This window comes from Cucumis sativus, chromosome 3, assembly GCF_000004075.3.
Source record: "Cucumis sativus cultivar 9930 chromosome 3, Cucumber_9930_V3, whole genome shotgun sequence".
NCBI lineage: Eukaryota > Viridiplantae > Streptophyta > Magnoliopsida > Cucurbitales > Cucurbitaceae > Cucumis > Cucumis sativus.
Window position 1 is genome coordinate 32,546,750 of NC_026657.2, and position 27,853 is coordinate 32,574,602.

A 27,853-nucleotide genomic window follows, 5' to 3' on the forward strand; every position below is an offset into this window, starting at 1 on the left:
CTTTCTATACCTTTAGAATGTTGGGTAAAACTTGGATGGAAATAAATAATTGCATTTTTAGGAGTTTGTATATTCGTAATAATTTTTTTTTCTAGCTATAGATAACTTTAAAAGGATTCACCGACGTTAAATTTTACTATACCTGCATACATGGTTGGACATGATACAAATGAAAGGACTTCTTGTATTTATAATTTATTTGGTAGATTATGAAAGTTAGGGGTGGAAAAAGGGGGCGAATTAATTCATACTGAATAAGAGAATAAAAAAAGTGACTATTGGAAAATGTTAGGCATACATTAAGTATAGTAGAAAAATGAGGTCGTGCAAATAGTTTTTGTTCATGGTACCATATTAATGCGTTTTTAAGCTTGTTTGGAAAGTTTACGTATTTACAACATTTAGAGTTGTTTAGTGACACAGTAGGTTTGTAATATAACGTAATACAAATATTTATGTATTAAATTTAGCATAGTCTGAGTTGTAATATAAAATTTAGTGAGTTTGAATAGTTTTCAATTCAACCATATTTTCATTTTGTTTCATATTCTATCACTCATGCTTATATGATTATTAGTCGTAATATTGATTACATTTTGATTGTCCAAACAAACAGACACAATCATTTAAGAAATTTTTATTTCATATTTGCCATTGATATTGCTAACTATACGACACTTTTATTTATTTGCTATTAATTAATGATTTTTACAATTTTATTTATCATTAAGAATATCAAGATCTTTTGTATAATATATAATTTTAATACGATATAAAATATCGCTTACATAGTAATCACAATCATTTTGATAAACAGTCGTTTATATTTGAAACAATTTTCTCATCGACCGAAAAGAATTACACGGTCATGTGGATATAATTTAAACGATGACTAATATTGTTTGGCGTGATCAACGTGATCGTTTAGATTTGAAATATTTTTCCATCGTTTAAAAAACTATACGATCATGTTGAAACTACCTACACGGTTGCGTATGATGATCGTGTATAAGAAGAATGACATACGCACTTATAGCTGATTAATCACGTTTGAATAATACATTTTTTGTATTTTCACTTTAAACCTTTGACTTTTCAGTTTGATTTGTTATGTTTTTTTTTTAAAGAACTCCTCTCCCAAACCTAATATTGTTTTCTATAATTTAGAGAGAAAAATATCATAACTTTTAAACTAAAATTAAATACTCCAAACCCTATGATTTATAGGGTTTTTGTTAATTTGATCAAAGATTTTGATTTTCCATTTTTGGTCAACATTTTTTCTCGATATTTTGACGAACTCTACAAACCAGCTTTTTTGAGCTTCCTCCACTTATCACCCTTCTTCTAAACCATCTTTTTTGCTGGTGAATTAGGGAATCTCCTGCCCACTCTGAAAAGCCCCCAACTTTCCCACTCTTTCTTGCTTTCAATCTCCTTCTATTTTTCTTCAATCTTCTTCTTCTTCTCTGTTTCATCATCCCCTTGTTGCGAAGCAACACAGAGAGCCAGAAAGAATCTGCGACATATCAGCAATCTTCTTCTCCATTGTTCAAATTTGTCCTCCCCGAGGTTTCGTTCGGGAAAGAAAATCGTTAAGAGTGGTGTTCCTTAATCAATATATGCCAGGTATTCGAAATTTCTAATGGGGTTTTTTCTTTTTCTTCAAATCTAGATCCATCCTCTACATAGCGACGGGGAATAGCTGACCGGGATGTGGAACCCTAACGTTGTTATATCGTAAATTCTTGAACTGGGTATCGGGTGAAATTGTTTTTTTCTTTTTGTTGACAATGATAGTCATGCCTGCTAATATTGGGAAGGCAGCTTCAATGAAAATTCGTTTTTGTTTACAATTTAAATTCTTAGTATTTTTAGAGCTTACGTAACTACAATGAACTGCAATTTTTTTTTTGAACTCTCTTGCAGGGTAATGTAACAAAATTATCGCTACGGGATGAACAACGAGGTTTTTGAAGCACAGGTATTGGCTGAGAAGTTATCCAAGCTCAACAATTCTCAGCAGAGCATCGAGTGTATCCTTTCTCTAATTATTATCTTTTATTTATTTCCTTTTTTTTAAAAAAATAATGCATTGCACGTTCTATAACACACCTGCCATTTACAGTTTTTGTTTGGATACCTTTTCCGCCTATGTTACTGTGTTTATAATCATGGATGTCAAAAAGCAAAAGAAAAAAAAAAAAGAAAAGAAAAGAAAGAAAAAGCAATGTAATGGTTTTTATCATTTACTAATCATGTATGTACAAATTCTCTCATTGTGCCACTTATTACCTTGGAAGTAACTAGATATGTTACGAGGGTGGTGATTATCTATCAATACTCGATTTTTTTTTTTCTTTCTTTCTAAACATTAATCATTTATATTAATTGAGGTATTGGGGTCTCACTCCTTGCTCATGGCTTATCCCACTGATCCTTGGGAGGCTTGCCCACCCCAATGGTTGCTTCAAGAGGCAAGGGGGGACCTTGGGAGGTGGCTTAGTAGAACCCTGACAAGTCAGCATTGATGATCAGAGTTGGTCACAGCTTACGTTTTAGGATTCTTTATTGCCTTGGAACACCTATGGATTAGGTTTTAACATGGGCTACAAGCCTACAAACCTCTAGAAAGCTGGTGATAACACAAACGCCCAAGTCCAATTTACCTTTCACAATTTGTTGTGTTCAAACTTTTCTCGACTATTATGGTTTTGGTAGGTACTCTATTTACCCAAATCAGTCAATCTCCTAGATTCATTCAACTGCTTGCAACTCAAGAGCATGCTACATACATACAAATTTTGGTAGGCGTCGCTTTTGCACACTAATTGATACTAACAATAAGGACTGTAGTAAGTATAATTCATAGTTTAGATAATTGCATCAGTTCAAATAGTGGACCAGTACGGATTTAGGGAGAGTGGACAAGTATGGCCTTATTTTTCTTCATTCTTTTCTCAATGAAAGTTGTTTCAATAAAAAATCAGGCATAGAGATTAATTAAAGTTCCATCCTATATATCCACTCACTAAACATCACTAACTTTCATACATTGTTTTATTCCAAAGAGTGTTGATCGATTCAAATAAGCTTGCCTCAAGGTTTCCTGTTTTTTTTCCTAAGCCTTTTGTTGATTTTTCATAACGAGATACGCGTCTAATTGAAATGCACTAATTTACCTTTTGTAATTTTAATTTATGTATTAGCACTTTTTATTGTTTTTTTGTTTTTACTTCCTTGTGGAGTTTGCATCCTTTGAGTGTTAGCCTTTTTCCAATACATCCATGAAAATTTCCATTTATTGTTAAAGAAAAGAGTTGATGCTTGAAGGGTGGCTCTAGGTCATGAAGCAGCCTTATGCATTGTCTTTGTAGCATCGACGGATGTAGTATAGGTCTGGGGTTCAACCCCTCCTCCTCCTCCTCCTCAACTTTATGCTCTTTATAATATATATATAAAACTGAAGTAATACCAATATCCGAAGCCAGCCTAGTGGTGAAATTGTCTCTCAGCCTTCTTAGACCTAGGGCATGCACAGAATACAAGGGATGAGGACCAGAGGTCTTTGCGCCATGTGTGCAACTAGGTTGAGTAATTTCAATTAAGCACTTGCCCTGCTGTGCCTTTGATTGCCTCCGCCAAGGTGTGTGCGTTATTAAATAACCCTTAATAGTTTTTTAAATAAATATGCTTATAACGTTATAACCCACCGTCTAAAGCCACGAAAAAGGCCCATCAAAGCCACACAACCTAAACATTTGTTTCTTTAGTCTATTGTGATCATGCAAATCAAACTAACTACGTGGAAAAGTTTCAATGTGAAAAATATTAGGTGCACTATGAGAGTTAAATAAGAAGTCAAATTTATCTAATGTCATGTTCAAAGCATAAATGGAGAAGTCTTTTGCAATGCCTTTGGATATAGCGTATAGGGGGAAAGGTGACAAGCTCTTTGATCACAATCGATCAAATTCTTTCAGAGCCAAATTAAAGGTTTCGATGCGGGGGAATGAAGATCCTCATATTTGTCCCATGTTGATGACTGTATTCTGATTTCTTCCCATCAGAAAAATGATGTTGAGAATCTATTTAAGTATATTCAACTTATGGAGGAAGCATCTAGATTAAATATTGACTGATACAAGTCTGAAATTGGGTATTAATTGTGACAACAACTGAGTATCTCACTTAGCAAATCACTTTAGATGCAAGGGGAGCTCAAGGGCTGCAATCTGCTTGGGTTTTCTCATAAACAATAACCCATCCTCCTTATATTTTTTGCAACTTATTATGGAAAAGACAGACAAAAATCTTCAATCATGGCAAAGCAACTTCTATCCAAGGGAGGTAGCTTACCTTTGACAAATGCCACCCTAACCAATCTTCCTGCCTACATTTCCCCCTTCATTTGCCTTCCAAAGTGGTTGCTCTCATTCAACTCTTGCAATTTCGTATAGTGTAGGAATAGGAGCATGAAGCTCTTATATCTTCTGAAGTGGAACAAGTTAAAAAAAGAAACTGGAAAGGGGGACTTGACATTATTGATTTGAAGCTTCAGAACAACGCTGTCATCTGGAATATGTGTTCCACTTGAGCTATGTGTTCAATTGGAGTGTCTTTAATTCTTATTCAGAATTTAGTCTTTCTGATGTAATTTGATTCTAGCCTTGTATTGGCAAGTTTGATATTTTTATTTTGTTTCCTTTCATGTAATTTGAGCTTTAGACTCTTTCATTATATCAATGAATGATCTTGTTTCTGTTTAAAAAAAACATTTAGAACAAAGCTCTCTTAACCAAATGGATTTGGAGCTTCTCATGTGAAAAAATGCTTTATGGAGAAAAGTGTCCATTGCTAAATTTAGCACCACCTCTTTCAATTTAAAATTGGGAAACCTTTTTAGGGTATTCCCCAAAAGTTCATGGAAGTTTATCCATAGGCATTGAGATCTTGTTTAGAAAAGCGTTGTGATCTTTAAAGCCTTTACATGTTATTGTTTGCTTTTGGGAAGATAATTGGGTAGGAGACAACCCTTTAGGTGTTTGTTTTCTAGAATAATATGTAGTCTCCTTAAAGAAAAAATCAGCTGTTGTAGATTGTTGGGACAATGTTAATCAGACATGAAATTTAGGCCTTGGAAGAGGGATATTTGATTGGGAACTTTAGCATCAAGTGAGTTTATTAGAAGAATTGGTTTCTTTAGAACGAGAGATGGAGCAAATGAAATCAAATGGAACCTAAACCTGTTCGCTCTAGCAAATTTACTTTCCTCCACACTTTGAAAACAAAGTATAAATAACAGCCCCTTGACCAATTTTATTAGGAATTAGAGCTCCCAAGGACCATTTGCTTTGGACATTTTCCCAATATTGGCCTCTCTTCACCTAGGTGTGCATCTTAGTTTAAGGACCTAAGAGTCCCTTGACCAATCATTTTTGTAACTATACTCTTAGTCTTCTTTTACTTGATTGAAATTTGAAGCTCTTTTACTGGTTCCTTTTTGTAATCTCGTGTATTCTTTCATTTTTCTCTCAATGAAAGTGTGAATTTTTTTTATTACAATTATTTTAATATCAACATATGTACACACACATCTCCTCGGTGATGTTCAAACCCGAATATATTCTTTTGTAATTATAGCCTTTACATAATAAATGAGTGGTTGGTTGTTGAAGCTCGAATTTGTTGAGGCTGGTCGAGGCTATTGATTGTATGGATTGAAACCTCCTTGAAGAAGTGCTTTGGTTTAAAGGCTTTCATTGGCAATGGATTCGATGGATTATGGGTTGAATTTGAAGCTTTAAATATTTAGTTTTTATTAATGGGCATCCTTGTGGAGAAACCTTGGCTACATGGTGGTTGAGGCAAGTTGATCCACTTCATTCATTTCTTTTTCTAATTGAAAGTGAGGTTTTTGGTTTTTTACTGGATATTGTTTATTTCAAAAGGGCTGATAAACAATTTAGCTTTGGAAAAGAAAAAATATGTTTCTGTCCTTCAATTATCTGATGGTACATTGGCCGAAGGAGTTTATTGTCAAAGAAGTTGAAATGGAGAAGGGAGATTGGGTTTGCCCGCAATGTACACTCATGAACTTTGCAAGTAACAAGAAATGTTTGCACTGTAGAGAACTTCGTCCAAAGAGAGAATTGAATCAAGGAGAATGAATGGGAATGCCCTCGTGTGCTTTTGAATTTCAGAGGAGACATGAGCTGGTGCAAGTGCAATGTTGAACGTCCTAAACAAGAAATAAGTTGTACAAGGAGAAATGATGGGAGTCACCCCGGGAAAGATGACCTCCAAGGTCAATAGAGCTTGAGTAAATTCTGGGATGTTTGGTGATAGGGTTATTGTTCCATTAATTTGTTTTATGGTATTTATTTTGGGCTTTGGCTATTAATATTTTAATTCTTTCTCCATTAAAGAAAAAAAAAAAAGGTTGATGGTACATTATTATTTTGCAAAGATGATGACATATTTGATACGTTAGTCCAACCAATGAAACTATTTGAGTGGTGCTTGGGGTTGAAAATCAGTTGGCAAAAGTCGGCCGTGCAGTATTGTGAGACCCATGTCTGTTTAGAAGGTTCATTTTGGAAATAAGAGTAATTAGGGGTTGTTGAAGTAAGTGTTTTGAGTTGAAGATCGCATTGTAGCTAGGCGATGTGAGGAAAAGAGGTGGGGTTTTGGTGCAAGGTGAGAGGAGGCCAAGGGTTGAAAGTTAGGAAAATTCTTGGAAATTTCCCAAGTGTGTCTAGGAAATGGGCCACGTGTAAGAGTTTAAGTTAAGCATGGTCATGAGAAATATTAAGTTTACACGTGTAGTACTTTAAGTAGGAGCATGTAGAAAATGGGAGAAAGGATAGTAGAAAAGGGGTTAAACTGAAATTCTTAAGAATTATTCTGATGAAAAGAAAAAGTACTAGGTGAGAAGAAGAGACCTGAAGCTAGGCGTTCTGAAGGGGAGACTTAGTGTTGTGAGTGAATTTCTAAAGTTAAATTGTTTTGAAGTTTTCCTTCCAAAGTTCATGTTGTATGTAATGTTGTTCTTTACGATTAATGTTTATGAAAAGAATGATTTTGAGAGAAAGTTTGTCTTATGCTAAATGATTACACATAATGCTATGGTTATTTGTGAACGATTAGTCTTATTCCTATCAATTAAGCTAACTATTATGTGCATATAAGGAGTAAAGGAAACCATGTAGAAAAGGACTGCATGGTGGAGTGAAGTTGGCCAATGCGTAAGAGGAGGGTATTGAGCTTAGCAGCCTGAGCAACGAGAAATGAACCAAGATATTCTCCAAAGGATGCGGTTGATGAAAAGGCCATCACAGTAGTCTATGCGTGAGAATGGTTCATGTTCTTGGAAGAAAGGAATATGGAAGACTAATGTGTGTTTGATGTTTTATGAATAAGGCGTTGAAGCCATACTTATGAAAATGATTTTAATGTATGCCAAAAAGGATTTCAAAAGTTATCACTCATCAAGTCTTTGACTTACATTTTAAGTTTTCCCTCCTCAGGTGTCTTGCATTTCGGCCATGTAAGGAAGGATAAGTTGAGGAAGCGATTGAGTTCTTTTACTTTATAGTTTACGTAAATAGGAATTTATTATGTATATAAAAGTTTTTTACTAAGAGGGTTGTACCTCAATTTTGTGGGAGCAAGGTGTTAGAGTTAATTGTTTAATTCTTGTATTAAGGACGCATGTAAAGTGTTAGTTATAGAACGTTTGGTTTAAGTAATAAAGAGGTGGTTTGTTTATCAGTTATATATGAAGTTATTGAGATTCTACTACTTGTGTCATATTTCGTATTGCATAATAATTCAAGTTTGAGTTCGAGATCAAGGACTTAAGTTGAGTGTTCTGGCATTACAATTTGAGGTTTCAGGATTGCTCAAGTCGCGTCACGTGTTGCATTGCAAGCTTAAAGATGCATGCAAGGCGGGGCATGACAAGTATTAACATGGATGCTGTAAAAGCGTGTATTTGCATCCTGTCACCCATGTAAAGTTAGTGCCTCATCAATCATTTATTTTGCTATTTCTTTTGGTGGTCATCCCGAATTAGAGACGTTTTAGCAATCGATCATAGACAAAATTCAGGAATTACTTGATAGATGGAATCACTTTTCTTTGTCTCATTGTGGTATTCTAACTCTCAGTTCCCTCGGTGTCATCAAGCATTTTGTTGTACAATTTGTCTCTACTTTTGATGGTTCCATCGGTTAGCTTTCACATGGATCGTTTCTTGCGTTCTTTCTTTTTGAGATGGATCTAAGTGTATTAATGTAAATTACTTGGTCCATTGAAGTCTTATGTCAAAGTCACAACTGGGGATTTAAAACTTGGAAACATGGTCTTGTTCGCAAAATGAGGATGGGAATTAATGAATGAAGCCCATATGGAACGTTATATCTTGAAATTAATTTGTCAAGTTGATGCTAAAATACACAAAGGTTTTGGTGGACATTATGCACTTGTTACACAACCACCTTTTAGAGGCAGGGCCAACAAGGTATCAACAGGCGCCTGTAAACTAGGCACTCTCCAAATGGTACTGGATTGAAGCTAGTCTACAATTAGCCCTTGGAGTTACATAACGACTAGACTTTGCAAAAGCGTCGGGCCTCCCTATCAGTTGGCATAAAAGTCAACTCTCCATCCAACTAAATGGGCACGGGATAGATTTTTCGATTAGCATGGATTGAACTATCTAAAAAATGAAAGTGCAATCCAGCCCTTGTAGCCATTCTAAAAACTGTTGAATATCTCCTAACTGTAGATTTCATAGGGGTCTGTCAACCCTAACGTGTTGGGACTTGCATGGAGTCATAGGCCTAACGAGAATGAGCAAGGACTTAATTCCAAGATGAGGTGCTCCAGGCACCCCATTTAGAAAAAAGGGTTGAAGGTGGAAAAAGAACCCATTGTATGAGGAATACTTAAGGAAGTTATGTTGGGGCATTTTGTATTGCTAAATAGAGCGCCTAAGTTTTTATTTCTGAAAGATACGTGGATGAATAAGTAAATATACCAGTTGAAAGTTTTTTATTCATCTAGCTGGAGAAGTTGGTCTTCATTTGGCAAAGTAGAAACTGATCGATCACTTTAAGTTTGTAGGATGTCGCCGTTTGCTACCCGTAGAGTATTCACAGGGGGACCGCAGAACATATGTGAGCTCTTTTCAATGGCAAAATAAAATTCAATGAAGCTAAAGAGATGCTTCTTGTCTTCTTTCGATCATCAATAAAGGATCTGATATCCTCTTGTCTTCTTGATATTGGTGGAATGATCGGTAGGAAGGAGGCTGAGTCGTATTGTTTTTCAGAAAGGAACTGAAATACTATCTGTGCTAGCTCGATCCCATCCCTCCTCGGGCACTAGTTTCATGTGCATCATCAGTATTCATGGTTATCAAGTTTTTGCTGGATTTTTGGTTCAATGAATTGTTTGAATCTTAGGATCCCTAGTTTGAATATTTTAGAAGCTTTTGGAAGGCTTTGATTCACTTGCTCATTTTAAATGGCAGAAGAAATCTATTTTGGATTGATAGTTCGATGAGCAATCCTTTTGAAATTTTCCTTAGGGACTGTTTTGATCATTGGGACAACCATACAAGTGTTTGGCAAATTTCTTTTCGAGGATCTTTGAAGAAAGAAGAAAATATTTGACTTTTGGTCTTTATCATCCACTGTTTTCACAACCTCTCTTTCAACCGTGTTTGCTATGGACACCGCAAAAAATAAATGCTGCAGAATAATGATTATTCCATTCAAGATTTATTTTTAAACTGGGCAGTTTTCATCTTTCAACCCAGTTGATGTGTGCTGATCTCTCTTGTCTTTTTCAGAAGTTCAAGATAGGCAAGCTTGCTGATTTTTAGTGGAAGATCTCCTATTTCTACTTCTTTTGTTCTTTAGAGGAGATACTATTTTTGGGCTTGTTCTTGAACTGTTTATCTCCTGTTGTTCTTTACTTTCTGTTTTTGTATTTGCCTTTCTTGGTTGTTGTTCTGGTTTAGTTGGAGTTTCTATGTTTTTGGATGTACTATTGAATATGATGATGATGCCAAGGGGGTGACAACCTAGTTTTAATGTCCGAGTGCGCCTCCTGATCCTCCTTTTTGCTTCATTATTGTTCTCAACGTATAATTCTCTTGTACTTTGGGTTATATTTTAATAAAGAAGTTTGTCTCCGTTTTAAAAGAAAAAAACCGTTTGTACCCTTCAACCTTCAGTAAACTTTCATTTTTATCCAAGCATTTGCCATCTTTTTTACCAATGAATAATGTGGAATATTTGGCTTTTTAGAAGTCTGAAGTCCCAACAGGATTGATGTTTTGATTTGGATTATGTTGAATGGTAATCTTAATACTTCACCTTAAATTTCTTGTAGAGGAAGAGTCTCGAGAAGTGGCTCATGCTTCCTAACTGTCATTTCAATGTATCAATGAAGAGGTTCTTTTCCATTAATAAAACATGCTCACTCAAGATGGTATCATTGTGCCTCCTTGAGCCATTCTTGGGTTGAATAATTTTTTTTGGATTGAATAGTTGTTCTTGCTTCATGGGGTATGATACCATGTTAGATAAAAATAAGTTTCCATCTCAAAACGAATTGGTAATGGGGTTGTTTGGTTTCCTCATTTTTCCAATGTTCTCCCCCTGTGAAAAGTTCAATCAATTTACAAAACGAAAAAAAATCAAGTGGTGATTATTTTAAATAGGTTCAAGTGGGAGTGGCTGCGTTTGGACTTAGAACAAATGCAAGGTGGCTAACTCCAGAATAGCAAAACAACAAGGTGAGCTTTATTCCTTCTCTTTTTTTGAAAAGGAAACAATTCTCTTCATTCTAGCGGTCAAAGTACAAAAAACTAAAATAAAGAAAAACCGGCAAGATACAACGATATTAGTTTAGGAGTGCTTTTACCAGACGTTTGGCTTCTCATTTGCTCATTAGAGGGGTGTTAGTGCCATGATCGAGGAGTTTCTCCTCATTCCACCTTGTGTGGAGAAGGATCTCTTTCTTTGACATGTGAGGGTAAGGATTATTTTGTGGCTTTAGTGGGGTGAGTGGAATAGTAGGATTTTCTTGGGGGTGAACAAGAATCCTAATGAGGTGTGACCCCTTGTTTGCTTTCATGTTTCTTTGTGGGCTTCAGTTTCAAAGACCGTTTATAATTATTCTATATGTGTTATTTTGCATAGTTGGAGTTCTTTCCTATAGTGGAAGATATTCTTGGTGGGTGGTGTTTTTTTTGTGTGCTCGTGTATTCTTTCATTTTCCCCAATTGAAAGTCGTTTTTATTATAAAAAAGTAGGAAAAATAAAAGCATTTCAATTTGAACACAAATACCTTGGATAGAATATTCTGCGAAGAGTTTGGAAAGAGAGCATCAAGATGACATTGCAAGACAAGCATAACTTAATCTACCCATCCAAGAGATTTATCTTGAAATGTGCGTTGATTCTTTTAAAACCAAATTTCAGATAAAATAACTTTGATGGCATTTGGCCTTGACAACATGAGTTTTATTCCTTTTCCTTACTTTACTGTTCTCCTTTTGTTTGGTTTGGTCCAATGTTTTAAAAGCCTTAAGTGATCTCAAGGTGTTTTCTCATGAAGAGGTGAGGTGTAAGCCTTGAGACAATATGAAGCGTAAGCCTTATATTAAATTAAAAGAAAATATATAAATCATATTACATAGAACTTGAAAAAATAACCTGGTGTAGTAGGATTACGACTATTTTCGTTAATCTTTTTTTACTAATTTTATTTTTTTGTAAATTCTCTATAAACAGAGAATCTGTCTCTTGTGTATTCTTCAACTTGATCATAGTAAAGATAGTTGGATTCAAGGAGAAATTTCTCCTTTTATTTTTTAAGGTTATGCTTAATATCATTACAAAGGTTTGAGCTACAATATCAAGGGAGGCTTTTATAAAATCATCTCATGTTATCGAAGTGCTCATGAAGAAAGACGCATTATAGTATTTATTCTCATTTCAGATAGAGTTGTTCATGATTTGAAGAGGAGTAGGAAGGGGGACTTCATTATTATGTATGGAGTAGGCCGATGAATTTGTGGTTCAGATTTTTTTGATGTTGGCATAAAGCTTGATGTTCGATGCTTCTTATGGTTGAACGTTTTCATTTCTTTTGTTTGAGAACTTTGGATTGAGATTAGTTGTTGCCTTGTATTCTTTTCCTTTTCTCATCAATAAATTTACCACTTCGAAAAATGTTTTGGATGTGATAGTTCTTGTGTTTAGATGGAGCCCTTTTTGTATTCTTTCTGTGAGTTTTTTTCTGTTGGGTACTTATAGAATGAGGAGCGGTTCTTATACTCAAATTATGGCAATAAATCTTCATATGTTTTATACTCAAATATATACTCTTTCTTTAGTAATTTCAGTTGGTGGGTGCAATTGTTATGATTCTGTTTATCTTTGATATCAAATTAGCTTTATCAAAATGGTGCATTTCCCACCGGAAAAAGGCCAAGCAGATTGTCGAAACATGGGATAAATTATTCAACTCATCGCAGAAAGAGCAGCGTGTTTCATTTCTGTATTTGGCAAATGATATTTTGCAAAACAGCAGGCGCAAGGGAAGTGAATTTGTGAACGAATTCTGGAAAGTTCTTCCTGGTGCCCTCAAGTATGTATACGATCATGGCGACGAAAGTGGAAAGAAAGCAGTTGCCAGACTTGTATGTCTTCTTTTTACTTGTGCAGAAAAAAAAATGGCAATAAACCTTCATATGTTTTTCCCCCTAGAAGCATGTCAATTAACTCTTTGAACATTTTGCCCAAAAGTAAAGCATTTTGCATATCTGACATTAAAATTCTTCTCCTCCTTCCCCTCCCACATAAAAAATGGGGTGAAGAAGAAAAACGGAAAAGGGAGGATGGAATCCATTCATTGATTGACACATTTATATCATAAATATTTCTACTAAGGCTTCTCAGAGATTGACATTTGGTAATAGAACTTTCATTTCTATTTAGGCAAGTCTTTTGATACGTGTTTCATGGGTACTGTGGTTGCCCAGTTGATGATTATTCCTAAAGCTTGCATATTAGACAGGAATCCTCTAGTAAATTAAGGATATGTGGGTTTTAAACTTCTGTTTGAAGCATAATAAGTGGTTGCTTTTGCCTTTCCATTTGTTCCATTCCTAGACCTAATTTAGATTAGTTTAGGTTTTTTGTTTTCTTATTTTTTTTAAAAACTAAGGAGTTTAGGAATCTTTTCTTAAACGGAAATCGAACTTTTTCCTTGAAATAATAAAAGAATTTAGGATCTATGAACCTTGTAAGGGATAGATGAAATTTTGATTTGATATTATGATTAATATTTATTAGGAGGGAAGAAAGGAAAATGAGCTGAGGTTTCTTATAAAGACGCAGCTTGTCATTTGAAAAGCCTATAGTTTAGTGTTATGGTTTTCTTGATTCTATTAACTATGGTACATATTTTAAAGACAAGTTGAGATGATAACCTCCTACATTCGTTCATTTCCAATCTTAAATTTTTTGTTATTTTGGAAAAGAAGCGAGAATATTTTATTGAAATAAGGAAAAGAGATTAATACTAGAAAAAAGTACAAAGCTCCAATTGGGAAATAAAGGAACAACTAAGGATGAATGTAAAGGGAGTAAAAACTGTACAATTAGTGTTAAAACCTCCCGAAAATGAACAAAAAATAATGATCCAAACAAAACATCAAATTAAAGTCCAAAATTGCTGAGTTTTATGCAAAAGAGACTGAAAGAGGAAGGAAACGAAGTTGGCTAAAGATAGATCACGGAAGACAAAAATTTCCAACCGCATTAAACACCAAACCACCAAATAAGAAGGCCCTAAAATCTTCTGAAAAAGGCTTCAATAAACAAACTTCCAATTTCAAAATGAAATGGAAAAGATCTTCAACACCAGTGTAATTAAAAACTTATGATTCACGATTTGTATCATACAATTCAAATCAAAATGAAGGGCAAACCAAATGATTCAAATCGTGATTGTGAATTGAAAATTATATGTATGATACAAGTCTGGATAAGACGTGCAATATATTCTTGTTAATGTAAGACCAAAGATTAACTAACGTTGATTGACACAAGATTTGATTTACCATTCTTTCTTATACTTGTGGATGTTTTAAATAAGTTGTTGATCAGGTAACATTTGTTGATATTTGAAAGTTTTTGATCAGCCAAGATTTGATTATCCTAATAAGCCTTGCTAAGTCTTTGGGGAAATTTTATATTTACAAAATTCTTAAGATAGCATATTGTGAATTCATAATGTAATTTTGAAGTCCCCGATCATTATTTCTTCCGGATCAGCCTTATGCATCAACAAGTTTTTCTGCTCAATCAAGGATTATTCTTCTTTGTTCTTGGCTGCTGCCTTTGTTTTATGTTTTGTTTTTGGACAGATTATGTATATTTGTATTGGAATAGCATCCTAGTATAAGGGTTTTATTTTTGCTTCTTGGATGTGATGAGGGCACTATGGGGTGTCAACCTAGTTGAGATGTCCGGGTGCGCCTGCTGATCCCCCCTATTTCTCCTTGTATAATCCTTTGGACATTGAGCTTTGTCTCTCTATTTTTCTATATATTAATAATAGTGAGACTTGTATCATTTTCAAAAAATCCTAATTAATTAAAGAAACTAATCCTAATCCTACTAGGAACAAGGTATCATGGTCAAATCCTTAATCTATTAGATTAGGATTAGCTGTTTTTGTTAATTAGGATTGGGATTAGTTTCTTTGGGTTATTAGGATTAGGAATAGGGTATTATGGTCAAACCCTTTCACTAGAATTAGTTTCTTTTATTAATTAGGATTAGGATTAGTTCACTTTTCAATTATAAATAGAGTAGTTGTTTTCATGTATTCACAACTTTTAAACATTAACAAAATTCTCATATTTGATATACACTAATTTGGTACCAAAGCAGCCGTCTAGGCTAACGTTGACTGCCATTAGTAGAAGATCGAGAAACTTTTCGTCACTTCGGTCACAAGAGGGAGCTTTGTGAGCTGTGCTTGTTGTCAAACAACACATATCTATCTAGGGGGAACCCGTAAAATTTCAAAGAAAAAAAAATAACCAAACATTTATCAAGATTTTGCAAGAACGTAACTTTTTAGAACTACTCTAATTTGGGATAAAAATTATCATAGAGATCAACCAAGAAAGGTTGAGAAACATGCAAGAAAATTTAAGAATCAGTCCTACAACAATGATGAAGAAGCTTAGTAAGGGTGTTCCAAGTTTTTTTGAAAACGGAATCGTTAACAGAATATTTTGATTGCTTTTGAGGCCGTTGATGAATGGTCTTTAAAAGGTAGAAAAGGTGTTCTCTCTTGATCTGGAGAAAGCCTATGACAAGGTGTATTGGTTTTTTCTTGATATGGCCATGAAACTTGAAGGCTTTGGTAAGGGATGGAGGAGATGGATTTGGGACTGCTTGTTGACTACTAACTTCTTGATCATTGTAAACGGTAGGCCTAGAGGAAAGATTACTGCTAAAACGAGCATTCGTTAGCCTCTTGCCCCTTTTCTTTTTACGATCATCAGAGAGCCGTAAGCTGCCTTATTTACTATTGTAATGAGAAGAACTATAAGAAACTTCCATTTTGAGAATTTGTCAGATGAATTAATCCATCTTTAATACATGGATGATACTCTTCTCTTCTCTTCTTGGGAGGATGGAAATTTGGAGACATGGTGGAGGGTGGTTAATATCATTCTTCTTGGAGTTGGTTTATCCCTTACTAGTTCCAAAACGTCTTTAATCGTTTACCTTAACATTGATGATTTGGCTTTTTATACTAATATTTTGGGTTGTTCGATGGGTAGTCTCCCGTTTAACCACCTAGGCTTATCTATTGGAGGGGGTCGTAATAGAAAAGAGGTGTGGAACGCCTTTGAAGAGCGATTCAAATATAAAATTGACGGAGGAATTTGCCCCTTTCCAAAGGGGGCAAGCTAACTCTTGTGCAATCGGTTCTGAACAGCCTTCCTTGTTACTTATTTTCCCTTGCATAAGCTCCGGTTGGTGTTATCGATAGACTGGAGAAGAGGATTAGGAATTTTGTTTGGACAGGAGGTTGGTCTTCTAATTCGGTTACCCACCTCCTCTTGCCTGATCTGTTATGGTGGCCTTGGGATTAACTCGTTTGGGCAAAAGAACACTGCTATTCTCACTAAATGGCTTTGGAGGTTTAGCAAGGAAGAAGCTTCTTTATGGGGGCGATTAATTGTGGCCATATATGGCTTAAAGGAGAATGCTTGGTCTACTAAAGACCCGAATAGGGGAAGGTCTTATAGATTATGGGCTGGAATCTTGAAACATAAGGAGACCTTTAAATTGTTAGCTTTTTTGTTGGGAGAGGGAACCATAATCAGATTTTGGAAGGACGGTTGGTGTGACGTGCAACCATTAGCAGAAAAATTCCCTAACTTGTTCTCCTGGTCATTGAACAAGGATGCTTTTGTGGCTGAATGTTGGTGTAATGTTAGTCATTCTTGGAACTCGGGCCTTAGAAGAAATGTGCTTGATAACGAGCCTGACAACGTGGCCACAATTCTGAAAATTCTTCATTCTTGGGCCCCTTCAGATGGTGGTGATAGTCTTAAATGGATTCCTAATGTTAATGGCAACTTTACTACGAAGTCTACGTTTCTTCTTATGGTCACTCACCTATAGAAGTCATAACACTTGTAAGAAACTCCAAAAAAAATTCCAGCACACTATGCTAAGCCCCTTGATGTGCTGATTTTTGCATTCTCTCATTACTAGGAAAGCTTGGAACACTTTGTTCAGAATCTTTCATTTGGAGCTTGTCTTCCTATTTCCTAGTAAGGTTGATAGTTGGATGCTGGAAGGACACAACATTAGAGGTTATAGTCCGAAAGGAAACATCTTCTGGAGATGTGCTACCTGGTCCCTTTTGTGGTGCATTTGGAAATAGAGGAATAGTAGAATTTTCGAAGACAACTATAATTCTTTTGATTCTTTTTGGACTATGTTGCAACACACAACTTTTTGGTGGAGTATGAATTACACCAAACACTTTTGTATTCGCAACCTTTCTATGATTTTCAACAACTTCTTGGGGAGGGCTCTCTTGTCCCTTGCCCTTAGGTTGTTCTCTTTCGTTTTATGAATATACATGTTTCTTATAAAATAAAGCTTAATAAAAAACACCCAATTTGTTCGTCAATCGTGAAGTTTCTGAAGAAACAAAGAAGGATATCAAGAAAATCCTCCGTTTTTTGGGAGAAAATTCAAAACATGGAGCAATTTTCAGAACATTTGCAAGAACCTTAAAAAGATGTAATTCAAGAAATTCACTACGAGGAAGGAATGGATGAACACAAATTGAGGAGCCCACACAAAATTTCTAAAATGAAAAAGAAAACCCACGGGAAACTGATTAGAAGAAACTTGAAAACCTAATTACAGTTGACTACGAAACAAATGGGGGAGATGATATGTCTTGAATAAAAAAAATTAGGTATTTGGTCGGCAAGGCAGAGGTGACCAAATCAAAAGATCTGACCAAGAAGATGAAAGACACATTTTTTATGGAAAATAAAGTAGAAAATCATGTGGTTGATGAAGATCCTCAAAAGCGTATTGGCAACCTATTTGTAGTTGTAAACAAAGGAGAAGAAGACGACACAACTTTTTGGCAACCAATTTGGTCTCGCAAATTTATTACCCTTTTTCAGACCCTACCTGAAAGACCCATGACTCATGTATTCTTTTTCTCCCTAAAACACAAACCCAAATCCAGTTCAAATTTGGCCCTCATTCCCTTTTATTGAGTCTATTGACTGACCCATACACAATTGTTAAAATGCAGGAAACCCATCCCCAATTGAATTTTCTTCGCTCTTACAAACTGGGGTTTTCCTCATTTTCTGAAAATTCTGCCGATTCTTTTTATAGTAGAGGATTTTTTGAACAATTTAGTTATTGGGTTCATTGGCTTTATCATGAAAGATTGAATTTTTTTTGAAACGGAGACAAGAATTTCTTTATTAATATGAACTCAAAGTACAAGAGATTTATACAAAGAGAGCCATAAAAAAGTAGTAATCAAGGGAGTCCTAGAGGGATCAGGAGGCACACCCGAACATCTCAACTAGGTTGACTTTCCATAGTGCCAAACATCATATCCCGAGCACAAACAAACAATAATAAAAGCATCCAGCTTAGTACAAAGGTCCAGAAAACAGTATGGGATTGGAAGAAAACAACAAAATTGAATATTTTTTATGTTGAATGTTCCAAGATGTTTCCATTCAAGTGATTTGCTTTTTTATTTTCATCCTCATTTTCGTTTTTTTTTATACAGAGACAAAACCTCTTTATTAATATGAACTCAAAGTACAAGAGATTTATATAAAGAGAGCAATAAAGAAGTTGTAATCAAGGGAGTCCTAAAGGGAACAAGAGGCATACTCGGACATCTCAACTAGGTTGACACCCCATAGCGCCAAACATCACTCGATTAAAAACATAAAAAACCCATTTTTGTTTTAAAACTCGAGGACTAGTTTTTTCTTTTTTTTTTTTTTTTTGGGGGGGGGGGGGGGGGGGAGGGGGGGGGGGGGGAGGGATAGAATGATGTTGTAGGAATAGGGTATTATGGTCAAATAATTAATCTATTAGGATTAGGATTAGTTTCTTTTATTGATTAGGATTAGGATTAAATTTTTTTGTTTATTAGGATGATTAGTTTCTTTTATTAACTAGGATTATGATAGGATGGATGAATGAATGGATTAGTTTTTTCAAAGAGGATGGATGAATGGTTGATGTTTATTTTTAATGGAAACATGTCTCTTTATTAATATAAATGAAAGAGACTAAAGCTCAAAGTACAGGAGACATACCAAGAGCAAAAAAGACTAAAAAAACACATACAACATAAACTGATACAAGAGAGAACATAAAAAATTTCAACGAGCTGGACAAGACCATCTAGAATCCGAGCAAGACAAGAAGAAAATACAAGGCAAAGCGAAAAAAAATTCAACAAGGAGCCCCAAATCAGCTAAAATCTTAATCCCAAATGGCTTAAAAAATGAATGGGAAGAACACCATGAAAAGGTGACCAACCGAGCTGCATCAAACTTGATTTAAAAGTACGAATGTGTGCCCCGGAAGACTTGCTGAAATCTTCCATCTCACAAAAAAAACTGCACATGTACTATTGAAAAACCAATCAATGGTCCAAATATTTGAACAGAATTCTGAAAGGAAGAAAGAAAGAAAGAAATACAAAGAAAAAGGCCAAACATGAAATCTCTCGCTTTACAAAAAGACCATTATCTTGCTTCAACAATCCTTCCCAAACGCCTGAGACTCATTGTATTCCCATTCAAATATTAAGATTAAATGTTTGCGGGACCAGAGAACATGTGTACTTTCAGTGCTCAAGCCAAAACCAACCTACATTTCTCAACAAAGGACTTCAAATGATCTAGAATACCACATGGACGAGCTTGTGAGGGATTTCCAGCAGCTTGTTTCTCAAAAAATGAATCTTACTCAGTCAAATAGAGAATTTAGATCAGTCTCTAAAGGGTCTTTCAACAATTGATCTTCCTTCTCATCTAAACTTATAAAATCACCATCCTCACTGCTCATACTGAATGGAGAGTCAAAATTGGAAACAACCTTCTTTTTGGATGGGGGGACCTGAGTTTGGCTGGGAGAACCTCACACAAGAACTTTAACTTTGGATTAGGTAAAGAAAGAACAGAGTAGTTTAAATGTGGATGAATCGTGCTTTGAAGAACCAACCTATTTGGAAAAGATGGGCACAATTTGATTCTAAAAGATGAGGATTCTGAATAGATGATGTTAATGTTAGCAGTTACTTTGACATTTGATCCATTGAGAGTTGATGAAGAGTGGTTTTTTTTTTTTTTGTTGACTTGAAGGGAAGAGAAGAAAGAAAGGAAGAAGGCTCAAGTTTATATGTGTGTGTGTGTGTATTTATATATAAAATATATATTTTTAGGAAGAATGATAGGTTAAGAACAGGAGAGATTTTAAGAGATCGAAGAGAGGAAAAAGGTAAGAAGAAGAAGGGCAAGAAGAAGAGATCAATAATATATGATGGAGAGAGAAGTTTCAATTCTGGTCTCACATGTTCAATTCAATTCTTTTCTCCCTTTCGATGATTTTCTAGATTTGCTGTATTGGGTGGATTCTGCTCTCATTCTAATAGGCTGGATCTTGTTCTCATTGTTGTAACAAGCTAGTTTTAATAAGGATATGATATTTTGGTGCTAAGGGGGTGCTGACCTAGTTGAGATGTTCGGGTGCTCCTTCTGATCCCTGTTCTTCTTTTGCTTGTATAGACTTCTTTATTTAGCTCTTTGTATAATTCTCTTATACATTGAGTTCTTATTATTAATAAAGAAGTTTGTCTTTGTTTCAAACAAAAAACAAAAACAAAAAAAAATTCTGGTCTCACACGTGGAGACCCTCACCGGATTTGACTGGAGTAGTCCACGTTTGGTGGATGGCGGTGACCATCATTGTTGGCCGTGGTTGAAAACGCTCCATGAAGAATGCTCAAGATTAGGCTATGATGCTATGAAAAATCCAGAGTTAGAGAGAATTTTAGTGAGATAAAAAGAGAAGTGGAGAGAAGGAGAAATGTTCATTAGGGTTTCTCATCAATTAAGTTGATGAAGATTCTTTTGATGATGGTTTATGCTTTCTTTCAATAATGGTGGGCAATTTGATTGGTAAGATAGAGCTAGGTTATCTAAGGGCCATCCCTTTAGCAAAATTCTTTGTGCTCTCTCAGTTTCAATGGATTAAGAAGATATTTCCCATTATTTTGAAGAATTTAGTGTTATTGATAAGGCAATCCTAATCCTCAATCCAAAGATCCAAGCTATTAACGTAGCAAGAACCTTTGAAATAAGAAACTAACACCTCCTTATACTATTTTAGATCAAACAAGAGAAAGTACGTGTTAGTTATTGAGGAACTTTCTTCATGAAGAATGAATGATTGGTTAATCTTTGATGTCTTCAATCTTGTAATTGGTCCGTATGGAACATCATGATTCTTATCAGTTACTCTCTGTGAAATAAAGCCTAAGAGTTATTGTTAAATACTGGTTGCACATTACTGTGACTTTAACGTACAAACTTCAATTTCTTTTTCATAAAAAAGTGCATTGTACTTTTTTTTTTAAAGTGGAAACAAACTTTTCATTGACAAAATGAAAAGAGATTAAAGATTGAAATACAAGGAGACATAAAGAACATAAAAGAACAACCCCAAAATCAGCCCCAAAAAGCATCTTATAGTTTGATAGATCTAATGAAATTTTATACATTTTTCTTTTTTGATTACAGATCACAATCCATTGACATTTCCTTCTGAATTATCCTTCTCTCGTGTTTTTTTTTTTTTTTCTGTTGTTATTGTTGTTGAAATACACGTCTTGTAATGTTGATTTTAAATTGTAACATCTCTTTCCTTTTTTTCTATTGAAAGTATCTCAAGTGTTATTTAAGTTGGGATTTCATTTGTCTCACTCAATTTTGTTTCCCTTCATGGGAGTTGGTTTGTTAAGGTCAATATTTGGGAAGAAAGGAAGGTTTTTGGTTCTCGGGGGCAGAGTCTTAAGGATGAAATGCTTGGTAAAAATCCACCTCCAACTCCGTTACCCAGCAGCAATGGAAAGAGTTCAAATCCTATAAAAATAGTGAAGAGGGATGCTCACTCTGTGAGAATTGTAAGAGCTTAGCTGTGGTAGCAGTGGACTATTGCAGTTTTTTTTTTTTTTTCTTGTGTTATGACTCCTATATCTTTACTGCTTAACTCTAGAAACTGGCTGTTGGAGGTGTTCCAGAGAAGATTCTTACTGCATTTCAATCTGTCCTTGATGAGCATCTGAATGAAGATGCTGCTCTGATCAACTGTAGCTCTGCTACTCATCATCTGAATCAAATTGAGGAGGACTTGAATGTCTCCTTAGCTCAAGGTATAGCCTCATTTACTATAGTCATCGCATGCAATTTTAGTTTAAGATGTTGTCAAGTAAGCCAAGCTCTGCATTATAAGGGTGGTCTTTGTATGAAGTGATAGTCATGCAATATAGACTTCTGATAGAACCCAAACTTTCAATATCCATTAGAGTATGTTATTATGAAAGGGACCTCATGTACTTTAGATAATCAAGTACTTATGTTTGTAAACGATGTGTTATTAATAAGATATTTATGATAAGTTCAATTTATTTATTTATATGTTTACCTTATTTATTTATTTATATGTTTACCTTATTTATTTATTTATATGTTTACCTTATTTATTTATTTGTATGTTTACCTTATTTATTTATTTATATGTTTACCTTATTTATTTATTTATATGTTTACCTTATTTATTTATTTATATGTTTGCCTTAAAAAGAAATCTTATCAATGGGATTTAACCTAGTTCATTGGCTATGAGCAACTTTTTTTTCCCTTGTAATGCAATCAGTAATGTTGGACTTTGCAGTATAGGATATCGGGTCTGAATTTGTACCAATACATAGATCTGTGTACTTAATATCAGTATTTTAAGATGCATCCTAGGTGCACTAGGTAACTTGAGGGTGCGCGACTTTTGTACTGAATTGTTGATTTAAGAGCTATGCCTGAGTTGGTATTCTCACTAAGGTGTGCCTATAAGTTTATATTTTAAACAATCTTTATTATACAATTTTTTATTTTTTAGTTTCTCAAAAGACTATATTTTAACAATGTCGTTAAAAACTCATTTCTTTTAAGTTTTCATTATTTATAAGACTATTTTATGGATACATGTCTTTCTTTATACTTTTCTGGTTTGTTCTTGAAAAACATTACTTATTTTTTGTTTTCCATTTTCTTGAAAAACATTCCTTATATTTTTGCTTTGCATTTACTTTCTAGACATCTATTGCGTCTTCAGTGCATCGTGCAGTTTACAATACACTATTACACAAAGATACTATTAGTATTATTTATTCAGATACTATGAATTATAGGCATCTCATTTTATACAATAGTAGAATTCATGAGGATGCCAAATCATTAGGTAATGCATTCAGGTGCCTTCTTCTTGGTTAAGGTCATGGCTTTGGTCTCCCAAAAAAAATTTGAAATCTAATACCAAATAGGAACTAAACTCAAAATTTAAGGCTATAAGGATTTAATGGTTACTAAATTCAAAACTTGGGTAATGTACCATTATGAAACCAAGCCACCAAAGTGGTTTTTTCTATGGCCTTACTTGAACAGGATCTGTTAGGTTGTACAACTGTGACCTTGAGCTCTAAATGGTAACTGTGTGCAAGTACTCCATAAGCATTTAATGTTGTTTTTATTATTATTATTTATTTATTTTTGTTTCATAATCATAGCTTCAAACAAACTGTTTGTAAAAAAAAATATCTTCTGAAGTGTTGACTGAGGGTTTTGTAGATGAGTGGGCTAGTTCTGTTTCTTTTTTCATCGTGTTGGCATGAACTTATATCTTAGTTAGCAAGTTGCAAATTTTCTTGTAAGTAGGACTGAGCTTGAAGTTTGGGTGGTTATGGTATCTCTATAGCCAAAATAATATTCGAGGGTAGTAAAGTATAAAGGGTTACATATCATACTTTATCACAATAATGTGATGTACCCCCATTCATGATGGCATGACTAAAAAAATAGAAATCCATAGACACCTTATGAAGTGCTTTGTATTGGAGTCATTACAGGTGGCTGAATTTTCATGGAAGGATTGCAAAGATTCTACTTTTGTAGCCTTAGCTAGCAAGCTAAGAATGAATGATAAAGATCTTTAATCCAACTTGACTGTTGGAGCTGTAGCATTGGTCAAGTCAATGGGACATCTTCCCATTTTTATTGCATTCATACCCAAATTTTATTTCATACACCTTATTTGTAAATGCCTAATTTCTTCTCTCGATAGATTTTCATGCAGTGATCATTCTATTCCCTGGCATATTTGGTTTTGGTAAATAGAATTCCCTGTGCTATAATTTTATGTATGTATAAACGTACTGTAAGAGCAATTTTCTCTGTACTTCCTTCCCAATCTAGGAACTCAACCAAGATCTGCATTGCTGGACGACCTTCAAGATCAGGAAACTGTAATTCAAGAATGTATTAGGCAACTTGAAGGTGTTGAGGCAACTAGGGCTTCTTTGGTTTCCTTACTTGTAGAAGCGCTTCAGGACCAAGTAACTTTCCTGCATCTTTTATTTTTCCTCCAATAATTTAAACCCATTGCAGGCCTCCTCTATATTGTAGTTGATTACTCTTTGGAAAATCACAGGAATCCAAGCTGGAACTAGTTCGCAATCAGTTGCAGGTAAGATTAACCACTTTGTATATTTTCTGTTTTTCAAGTAACTAACAAGAGTTTAGGTTTGGGATCAACTGTTGGCTTAAATTAGTTTTGGATGGGTCTGACATGCGCTTTATACCTTGAAACGTTTGAATATGGTATAGGATAATTGGATATGTCAAAACATTGAACTTTGGTACACCTAGAAGCATTTAAATCAGAGTTATAATCTTCTTTCATTGTAGACACATGGTGGAGGTGGACAGACACCCTTTGACTCTTGAGCAAATTAACACAATAATATACTAACTAATAGGGTACAATCCATGGTGGCCACCTACCTAAGAGTTAATTTTGTATGAGTTTTCTTAACACCCAAATGTTGTAGGGTTAGTCAGGTTGTCTCGTGAGATTAGTCAAAGTGCACGTAAACCAAATGTTGTAGGGTTAGTCAGGTCGTCTCGTGAGATTAGTCAAAGTGCACGTAAGCCAAATGTTGTAGGATTAGTCAGGTCATCTCGTGAGATTAGTCAAAGTGCACGTAAACCAAATGTTGTAGGGTTAGTCAGGTTGTCTCGTGAGATTAGTCAAAGTGCACGTAAGCTGGTTCGAATACTCGTAGATATTAAGAAAGAAAAAAACAATAATATACTTAAACAAGAAATGGGAGAAAAATCAGACTGAATGAACTTGTTTGATGTGCTAACTATGTGGGCACATTTGATTTTGACGTTCTTTCTAAGATATTTGATTTCTTTAGAAAGTTACAAATAATGGTGAACTTAAACCCATTGATCTTTGGAATCCGCTTCAAGATACAATAACTAGTTACCAATCTTTGGATGAAGGCCCTCGTAGTTTTTAGCCTTAAATTTTCTTTGTATCATCATTTAGATATTAGTGCTTGATCGATATTGTTAGTAAGGAAAAAGATACAGTGAAAATCATTCATATTTTTCATTAATGTAAATTCAAGTATGGAACTTATGCTTGATTGGCTTCTATGCTAGATTTCAATGCTTTAGTCTGCATCTAGATAAGAAAAAGATGAAGCTATTGTTTGCCTCGTATCCACTAACATCACTTCTGCTCGTTCATGTGTTATGAATGAGTTTCAATGTCAACATTACAGTTCAATCGAGTAGGAGTTCAATCATTTGGGAAATCCACTTTCAGCAACCAGTGAAACATTTTATGTCAATTTGCTCAGTCATTGGTAGCCTATTTTAGGCTGTAGTAATTAAATTGTACTGTAACTTTCTTTTTTATGTGAACGGATAAGAAATTGGGTCATGTCTAATAAAATTTTTAGACACTGTTTTGTTAGGAAAATTTCTGAGAACGCTTTCTATTATAAATGCATTATTAGATTAAACTTCAGTTGGAACCACCTGAATTAGAACTAATGAGGTGGCTTTTTGCAAAGGTAGTCTTGTAAATCGGAAAGGGTAACATACGTAAAAGATTATCATGGTCAAGAACTTAATTCAGGGGAGAGAGCACAGTTGATAGAGATGGACAGTCAGTATCTGATATATATTAAAAACATAGCAGTAAACATAAATTAAAACGAACAAATATAATTAAGTTCTAATTCAGAAGGTTCCCTGCCAGTCACATGGACGGAGATCTCATATTAAATATATTTTATATGCTTGGAATGCAAAATGATTAGTTATAGAGTTCTGTATTTTCTAACTTCAGTTTGCTTATGTAGATCGGAAATTATTGTTTATGAACCTGTAGGTGGCTCGATCTCAAATTGAGCTAGCAAGTAATGTTCGGAAAAGATTTACTTCGACAACGGTTCCTGGTCCTTCAGCTACTACTGTTGATCTTCTGACAGAGATGACCCATGCGACGGATTCTAAGTTATCTTCTGTTCAACAAAACATAATCTCTTCTCAGTCCCCTCTTATCCAGGCTATGGGGTCGTTTCCTGGTCCTAAAACCAGTGAAGAGGAAAACAAGAGAGCTGCTGCCGCTGCTGTTGCTGCAAAGTTGGCTGCTTCTACATCATCGGCACAGATGCTTACCTCTGTTCTTTCATCACTCGTTGCAGAAGAAGCTGCTTCCATGAATGGTGGCCTAAAATCATCTGGGTTCTCTTCATTGTCCCTATTCTCTCCTGAAAAACGACAGAAACTTGAGAAGCCCATGCCTATTTCTGATGTCAGCAGTTCAGATGGCGCTGGCGCATCATTTGTTGCACCTATGCAACAACAAATGACGAGTATGCCACTTGCACAATCAGCAAATGGGCAACCTGTATCCCAGGCAAACCCGAGTCAAGCTTCATTTGCGCCACCACCTCCGCCAGTGCCACCATCTCTATCCTCAACTCCACCAGTGAATCAATATGCACAGTCTGGTGGATTAATGGGTGTATTACCATATAATTTCGGAGCATATTCTCTACCACCTCCACCTCCTTTGCCTCCACATATTGCGATGGGTTTGAGTAGGCCGACATCTCAGCCACCTCCGCAACAGCTGCAGCAGCCACAGCAGTCACAGCCAGCTTCATCAGGATTTTATCGACCACCAGGTATAGGCTTTTATGGGCAAGGCCAGCAGTCGACGCCACCCCCGGTCCCTAGGCAGTAAGTTCCCAGGTAGAATTTACTTGGGTCAAACTTTCACTTAAAAGGGTTAAATATCTTCAATGGTTTACATTAGCCATACACATTTCTACCTGCCAACTGAGTTCATTTCAGAATTTGTATTATCATGTAAATTAGTAGATTATTTTTTTTTTTTCGTTAGTTAATTTGTAGAAGGTTTAGTATATCTTCTCCGGCCAACAATTTTAAAGAGCATGTTGCAGCTGAGGTTCGTCTGTGCTGATGGAAAATTTAGGTGGCTACATTTAGGCTTTTCCAATGTGTTACTATAAAAGTCCGGAAGCTCGACGAATTCTCGACTACGTCAAAATTTTACTGTGGCTAGGTAAGCTTTTCTCCCATATGTTTGGAAGCTTGTTAGCGTACTGCCTAGAAAGATTTTTAGTTGACATGTTAGATTCAGCTTTGAAGACCTTGTTGCCCTTTAAAATCTGCATGGATAGAGTGGCCAACTACACTTATTTTGGATAGCAATAACAGGATGATACTGGTCTGTAATATAAATTTAGTGATAGGCCATGGAAATTATAAGTTAAAATACATCAGTGCCACTGTTTTGTAATCTGTACCCCTTGTTTTCTTATTCAGTAGAGAACTTTTATTTTACAATAAATTGTTCCTCAATCTTCTTGCCTCGTCTGATGCTTTATTTGCTTCCCCTTTTTATTTGTGTTGAATAAAATATTAGTGATCATGAAGTAAATTTTGCCGTAGCCAACAATGTTGTTCCATGCTTGATTATTTTTTTTAAGTGTAGACTTGCATTGATTAATTTGAAATTTTCATTTTTGTGGTTAATGTGAAAAAAGTTCTCTTTTGAGTGAAATTTGTTTA

The 27,853-nt window shown here is 35.1% G+C and overlaps 1 protein-coding gene and 1 long non-coding RNA gene across 3 annotated transcripts; both read left to right on the forward strand.

Annotated features, from left to right (window-relative positions):
* The first annotated feature begins 1,301 nt into the window (after positions 1 to 1,301).
* On the forward strand, positions 1,302 to 27,643 carry LOC101211730 (regulation of nuclear pre-mRNA domain-containing protein 1B). 2 transcript variants are annotated; one of them, XM_004136560.3, is made up of 8 exons: positions 1,302 to 1,629; positions 1,930 to 2,036; positions 12,474 to 12,721; positions 21,646 to 21,807; positions 21,900 to 22,056; positions 24,149 to 24,288; positions 24,384 to 24,419; positions 26,142 to 27,643. In XM_004136560.3, the coding sequence occupies exons 2-8, from the start codon at positions 1,958 to 1,960 to the stop codon at positions 27,000 to 27,002; spliced, it is 1,683 nt and encodes a 560-aa protein (XP_004136608.1). In that variant the 5' UTR covers positions 1,302 to 1,629; positions 1,930 to 1,957; the 3' UTR covers positions 27,003 to 27,643. The 2 variants fall into 2 exon arrangements, with proteins under 2 accessions (XP_004136608.1, XP_031739391.1); XM_031883531.1 differs by having other exon boundaries at positions 1,308 to 1,740.
* On the forward strand, positions 24,426 to 25,028 carry LOC116402954. Its single transcript, XR_004215675.1, has 2 exons — positions 24,426 to 24,850; positions 24,965 to 25,028. It is a non-coding gene; the product is annotated as an uncharacterized LOC116402954 (long non-coding RNA).
* Positions 27,644 to 27,853: the final 210 nt, after the last annotated feature.